Source organism: Nestor notabilis, unplaced genomic scaffold, assembly GCF_000696875.1.
Source record: "Nestor notabilis isolate BGI_N333 unplaced genomic scaffold, ASM69687v1 scaffold12740, whole genome shotgun sequence".
Taxonomy (NCBI): domain Eukaryota; kingdom Metazoa; phylum Chordata; class Aves; order Psittaciformes; family Psittacidae; genus Nestor; species Nestor notabilis.
Genome location: NW_009912513.1, coordinates 14,200 through 21,266, shown reverse-complemented (window position 1 = coordinate 21,266; position 7,067 = coordinate 14,200). Strand labels below are relative to the sequence as shown.

The following is a 7,067-nucleotide window of genomic DNA, read 5'->3' as shown; positions in this document are numbered from 1 at the left end:
AGCAGGCTGCTCCAAGCCCCTGTGTCCAACCTGCCCTTGAGCACTGCCGGGGGGGGGCCAGCCACAGCTTCTCTGGGCACCCTGTGCCAGCACCTCAGCACCCTCACAGGGAAGAGCTTCTGCCCAAGAGCTCATCTCAGTCTCCCCTCTGGCAGGTTAAAGACCTTCCCCTTGTCCTGTCCCATGTCAGCTCCATGCCTCGTCCTTAGAGCAGCTTCTAAAACACAAAGCGCAGCCTTGCCCCACAAACCTGCATCTCCCTAAACCTCTTTTCTCCCTCCCCAAACCAGTAAAAGTGAAGGATTCCTTGGTGTGAAGGGTCACACTCAACCCACTGGCTGTCCAAGCCCAGACCCAGCATCTCAAAGCTCTGTCCCTCCATGCTGTGAGCTGGAGCAGAACACCCAGCACAAGGAAGAGAAGACATCCAGCCACCTTACTCATCCCAGGTTTATTCTTCTCTTCCCTGCATTTCTGATGCAAGGGACATAACCAAGGTCTCCACAGCAGCAAGTCTTCTATAGAAAAAACAGTCATTAATCTCCCATGGCAAAACCATTCCTGCCCCACGGAGAGCCCCTGTGCAGGACAGCAGTGCAGGCAGGGCTGGTGCACGCTCCCAGCCTTCTGCTTGGGGTAAAAACATATCAAAGCCAGTTGTAGAAAGCAGCTACACAAAAGAAATAGTGCTGCTGCTGCACACACAGGCAGCAGGGCACCTACCAGGCAATCCTGTTTTACACACTAGCTACAAACTGGATGTAGAGTCTCATAGTGCAATATTTCCAGGTTTAGGGGCTCCTAGCTAAGTCTGCATTAAGATCTTCTCTAGGAATTGTACTCCTGAGGAATGAAGGGAAAAAAGGGAGCAAAGATTCTATTTCAGTGTTCAACAGCTCACTTCAGTGAATGCTCATTGTGCTCTGTTTTGACACGCTGCACTTCCCTAGGAGATAAAGAAGGGATCTTGTGTGATATTTGAAATGAAGATTGGTACAAGTCAGTGCCCAAACCTCTCCACCACACTGTCAGCAACTGCTTAATGCTCAAATGCTCTATGTTAAAACCAATAAAAATTAAGAAAACAAATTTCCTATTAATTTCTTTCTCTGAGGACAGACATTCCTGCCCTCACCAACACTTCCAGTCACTCCTGTCTAGTATTATGAAGTTGAGATAGAAAAAGCACCCTGACATTGCTTTCCAGATGCACATCCAGGCATTGGTTCTAAAACCAGGATTACCTGTCCAAAAAGCAGCTGAAGCAAGCCAGAAGAGGAAGATGAAGCAAAGGCCTTATCCATACTCTTGGTTAAACAGTGCCAAGTTCTGGTCTGTTTGAGATATGAAATGAATCCATGGTTCAGAGGCTCTTCCAAAGAGCCCAGTGAGCGTCTCTCTGCAGAGCCCCGTGCTGCACAGAGCAGGCCTGGGGTGTGAATCCCTGTGGGAAGGACCAAGGCGAGCCAGGGCATGAGTAAGGGTATGTCTATGTCAGCCTCATGCAGGAGTGGCTGTGGTGAGGCTCTGAGCCCATCTGTCCATACAGCACAGAGGGGCCAGAGCGCAGGGTGAGGGTTACCAGTGCCACAGGAAGGTAAAGAGGGGATGTGAAATCCAGGGGGAACACCAGCTGCCTCTGTGGGAGCTTGTTTCCTTAGTGAGCAGCAACACGGGAAGGGGAGAAGGTGACTGGTTTTTAATCCTGTCCTGAACAGAATGTACATGGCTCCTACGTGCCCGAAACCAGCAAGGACAGAGCAGCCCAGGAGATGGAAATCTCTCCTCTCACCCAGCAGGACCTGCAGCAGCATGAGGGGCCAAGGCTGGGAAGCTGCAGAGACACTCGACAAATCGGGCTCTGGACTGGCCTAGAAATGGCAGGAAGGGTCTGCACCTTCCCAACACACACACCTGCACCCCCCCTGCCCTTCAGAACCACCTGAAAGAGCTGCCTGCTCCAGGCAAACACCAACTGTTAAAAATAAGGCCAGAAAGAGACAAAGCGACCAAAAGAAATAGTTTGGCAACAAAGCAAATGTGGCTGTTACACAGAGGCCAAGTCCTGTTTGGAACAGCACATCTCCCTAACAAAAGGGCCTGCAAACAAAGTGAAACTTCCATCTAAGCACGAGGAATTTTGCCAGCGGAGGTTTTCCAGAGGGTTCTGGGCAGCTCCACACATTCCCCTTCCATGGAGCACAGGGGGGACCTGCCCCACTGGAGCACGGTGCTGGGGAGTGAGGCTGCCCGAGCTGTGTGCCAGCTCCTGTCCCCTGGAAACTAAATCAAGTTAAACCTTTTCTGCTCCTTGAGCAAGTTCAGACAACAACCCCTTGCGTCCAAAGCACAGGCTCTGGCATGAGCTTGGCAGAGGCACAGCTGGCTCAGCACACTGACCCCGCGCCCGCTGCTTCAGCTCTTAACCTACAGCCCTCCGAAACCTTTCTGAGAATGGTGGGGTCATCTACTTGTGTTTAACCTGCTGCTTCTCGAGGCTGGGCAAGTGCTTCATCCTCTGAGACACACACAAGGGCCTTGCACAGAGCAAGGGCACGAGGAAGCCCCCGGGCAGTACCTGTCCTGAGTAAAACTGGCACAGCCAACGCCGCAGCCTCGTCTCCTTGTGGGCTCTGTCACGTTTCTGCCTTTGTGCAGCTTCCCACGGGCTGACTTCCACCCAGTAAGAAACTGGACCATCTCCTGGGAAAGGGAAAAGAAACACTCCCACAGCAGCAGCTGCCCAGGCTGCACGGGCTGCTGGGGGGTATCACGGTCACTAATCTGACTGGCACTTTGACTGTTCCTTTTATGCTCCCCCGGGGTTTGCTTTTAAAGACGATTTACTTGGGTGTCAAGTGAAGTGTATTGGGTCAGGCCCATCACCTCCCTCCTCCTGGAGCAGTGCCCAATAAAGAGCCAGCCCTGTCTAGCCCAGCAGCTCTTCCCTGTAAACCTCTATTATCAGCTGCATCTCTCCAGCCCTCGAGTGAGCAGCCAGCTCCTGCGGAGCCGATCCACCCTCTGTGCGTGAAGGTCTCCACCTCCAGCAGCAGTCAGCAGCTCTGAGAGCCCCCATCGTGGAGTCCAGGGCCATGGCAACTAGGACAGCTCGAAGCCAGTGTTCATGCTGATGGCGTAGCGCAGCTTCTCCCGCAGGATGCTCTTCTTGCTGTAGTTGGGAAGCTTGAGGAGGTTGAAGCACGTGGAGGAGGTTGGGAGGCGCCCACCCGGCTCCTTCTTGCGGATGGTGAAGAAGCCCCGCAGCACACTGCCCAGCGTGTCACCCGTGTCCTGGAACAGGGCAGAAAAGCATCACCCTTGTGCTGCCCTGCTGTGCGCCTTCCAAGCAGGGTGCCTACACACAGGGCAGAGGTGCTAACACAAAACCTGTCTGCTGGGAACAAGGAGAGGCAAACCTCAAAGCCCCGTCCCCCACAACAGCTAGAAGGGAGCTCCTCTTGTAACTGCGAGTGCCCTTAGACATGCAGGGTCCCTGTGGTGAGAGGATAAAAGGCACAGGAAGGTCCCAAGGAGAAAACACAGCCCTGGAGACAGGCAAAAAGAGCCCAAGTGCTGCTGTATCTAGAAGAGGTAGGTGCAGCCATACGCATCCTGTGAGGGCAAGATTGTTCTCACTTTGCCCTACAGAACATGTATCCTCATGCCTTAAAGAGTTTCCTGGTCAGATAGAGAAGAGGAAGCTGGGCAGGGCAGGAGGCCTGCCAGAAGCCTGGCAGGGAATGGGTAAGACACAAGCAAGCAGGGTCCTACCTGATCATCAGAGACTTCCACGCAGCGGATGGAAAACGGAGGCTTGAGGTAGGCAAAGCCCAGAAGTGGAGGCCTGGAGCAGCTGGTAACAAACTGAAAGAGAGATGGACAGTGAAAGAGAGCAGCAGAGAGAGCAGCCTGCCTATAAGAGACTCGTGGCTGATGCACACAGAGCAGAGAGCTGCTGAGGCTAGCATCTGAGCACCCCCAGCACAGCTCTGCAGGCCTTTCACAGTGGCCAGCTATGTAAGACTCTTCATGGGGACACAAGAGCATCGATTGGAGCTCTGCTTCCAGGGCTGCCCCTCTGCTGCAGAGCAGGGTGCAGATTTTAAGGGCTCAAGCATTTTGATAGCCCCTCTCAGTGCAGGAAGCACCCAGCTCACTAGAGAACTGCCCTGGCCCAACCACCCCAAACCACAGCTTGGCCGAAATGACTGTGTTTACCTTGAGAAACATGGCTCTCTCCTCAGGGCTGAAGTCATTGCCCAGGATGTCCCACAGCCAGATGATGACCCGGTGACTCCCATGGAAGCCCCCGTAGTACACTGTGTGTTTTCTGGGGAGAGACAGCTTGTGAGAGGCTTGTGTCCCCCTGCAGCAGGAGGGTCACAGCTGCCAGCAGACAAGCACTGGAAGGATCAATACCTGCCATGATCAGGGTTCACTGCTGCAGAAGACACTGCCAGTAGTGAGCCCTCACCAACACTGGGCACTTTCTCAGAGAAAAGGGAAGGGAAGAGAGGAATTCTGCTCTCAGTGAGCAGTGGAAGAAAGGACCTTTCCCATCCAAAAGAATCATGGAACAGTTTGTGTTGGAACGAACCTTAAAGCTCATCCAGTTCCAACCCCTGCCACGGGCAGGGACACCTTCCACTAGAGCAGGTTGCTCCAAGCCCCTGTGTCCAACCTGGCCTTGAACACTGCCAGGGATTGGGGCAGCCACAGCTCCTCTGGGCACGCTGTGCCAGTGTCTCACAACCCTCACAGATTAGTACCACCCTCATTCATTAGTACTTTGTCCAAATTAGCTTTAAGGAACATGTTCTTCAGCTCTGTTTGTTTCTATCCACTCCTCAAATTTCAACTGGAAGGAGCAGTAAGTTGTGAAGAAGCTGGTCCCCTGCAAACCTCCAGACCACTCTAATGGCACCGTCTGGTTTGCTGAGCCAGACCAACAGACCTGGTTGCTCACTTACTTTAAGTCCTCGAGGTCGATCTCAGCGTTGTCACCAGAGATGAGCCGCTGCAACTCGGGTGCAGAGAACATACGAATCCACTCAGGCTTAATGATGGACCTGAAGCCACTGATGAGTGCTGCTGTCTGGCTCTTGATCTGCGTGTGCATCCGGAAGTGAGCCATGAGGTGGATGTAGCTGATCCTGTGTGTGACACAGAGGTGGCAGTGAAGAGCTGGAGCAGCGAGGGGCACTCACCTCGCCGGTGCAGGAACCAGGTTGCTGACCTACCTTTCCAGCCCAAAAGGGACTGGCACTGCTTGGAGATGCATTATACTTTCCCATCCAGGGCTCTGCTCTTCATTTAAGCAGAAAGAGCTGTTGTTCTGCCCAGACTTTGCCTGTCTCCCCCTGTCTCTGGCACTGCCTATACATTTCTTAGAGCTCCTTCCCAACCCAGGGACTAACTGGCTCTAATAATCACTTAATCAACCTTGGCTGGACAGCAGCTCATGGAGGGGAGCATGTGTCCAACTCCTCCTCAAAGGATCAGATCCCCAGTCACAGGCACTCCTCTAGGTTTGAAAAACAACTGTCTGGGCTCTGATGCCACCTGCACTGAAATCCATGGCTGGAGAATCACCACACCAAAAAACACTTCGGAGATTTCCACCTTTATCCCAGGAGGATGGAAGAGGTGCGCTGTTTGTTAGAGGGAGGCACCATCAGGCTTCCTCTTCTCACTAACAATCAAAACAACTGAGCTTGCTGGTTCTTCTTGATCAGCTCCTAGGCAGACACCACAATCACATTGACAGGGTCTTCAGCGAGGTAACCTCCCTCCACCATTGAGAGAGATCTATTTCTAGATTGCTTCCACTTACAACACTTCTGCTCCCTCCCAGCTACCAATTTGTGTGCACATCTGCACAAAGGCTTCAAAGTTTCTGCTGTAAGGGCGCAGAGCAACACAGAAGACTTTCAACTTTCTCCCTGAGCTGACTTCTGACAAGCCAAAGAGCCTTTCAAATGCAAACTCCTTGGTCAGAGCTCAAGAAAGGAGAGGACTGGAACCATCAGACTGCAGAGCACGACTAACAAAGACAAATCCTCAGGTAGGCTCCCGCTTTCACTTGCCATTAAAGTGAACAACCCCCAGATTACCAGTTCAAACACACATCTGCTTAATAGGTATTTTATCCTGCTTTTATGATCACTGAAGGGTATAAAGAAGAAGAAAATGAAGGGAACAAAAAGGTGGGTTTGGTTTCCAGGCTCCGGAGTTGACATTTGCAATAACTATCTAAAAGCCGGTTATCTGTGAAAATAGCTACAGGGCTCCATGTCTCCTCTGATTTCCTGTGCCCAAAGTACGACTGTCGACTGCATTTGAATTCACCACTGCCTCTTCTGAAGAAGGGTGCTTTATACAACTGCCACATGTTATCATTCTGAGAGGATCTGTCTGCTCCAAGGTGTCTTTGAGCATCTGTGCCCTCTATGTTCACGACTGTGTGCCTGAATTGCTTTGAATCCATCTGTCTGTATCTATCACCATCATTAAATCCTGCAGAATCTCACAGGCTCTGTGCCTTTGACCTCAGAAGTGCTGCTTCAAGAAGTAAATTGTCAATTTTTATTTTGCAAATCAAATTTATTACAATTTCTGCCGATGAACTGTAACCAGTAAATTCTATTAAGATATTTATGTGCTCCTTCTACTCCAATCTATCTCAATTCATTGCAAAGGCAAGCCCAAGGAACTAGAATCAAGTATTTTGCAGTAGTGACCTTAAAAATCTAATTGCAGTACTTACTTATTTTCATTGGTAACGGGAATGGTCTTCCCTCCAGGAACAAGTTCATGGCAAACAAGCTGAGGGAAGAAATGATTGCATTGCTAATTACTGCCTGGAACCACAATGGAAAGCAATGCCCTGCTAAGCTGTTCCCTCCCCATCAAACATCCATTTTTACAATGAAACAGTAGGATTTAAAATTTAAGAAATAATTCTGCTTCTGCCTTGAACCAGTTGCACTAAACTATTAACAGAGTAATTGAACAGTGGGGAACTGCAACTCTCCCACCAGTGCAGCCAGCCCTTCTTCGAGGAA

At 51.2% G+C, this 7,067-nt stretch overlaps 1 protein-coding gene across 1 annotated transcript in view; it reads right to left on the bottom strand.

Annotated features, from left to right (window-relative positions):
• Window positions 1-2,766: 2,766 nt before the first annotated feature.
• Window positions 2,767-7,067, bottom strand: part of UBE3B (ubiquitin protein ligase E3B) — a 17,959-nt gene continuing 13,658 nt past the window's right edge. Inside the window, exons 22-26 of the mRNA XM_010019814.1 lie at window positions 6,770-6,828; window positions 4,974-5,156; window positions 4,222-4,333; window positions 3,775-3,867; window positions 2,767-3,294 (exon numbers count right to left, since the gene is read on the bottom strand). Coding sequence (XP_010018116.1) covers window positions 3,103-3,294; window positions 3,775-3,867; window positions 4,222-4,333; window positions 4,974-5,156; window positions 6,770-6,828 — 639 coding nt within the window. The 3' untranslated portion in view covers window positions 2,767-3,102. The remainder of the gene's footprint in view (window positions 3,295-3,774; window positions 3,868-4,221; window positions 4,334-4,973; window positions 5,157-6,769; window positions 6,829-7,067) is intronic.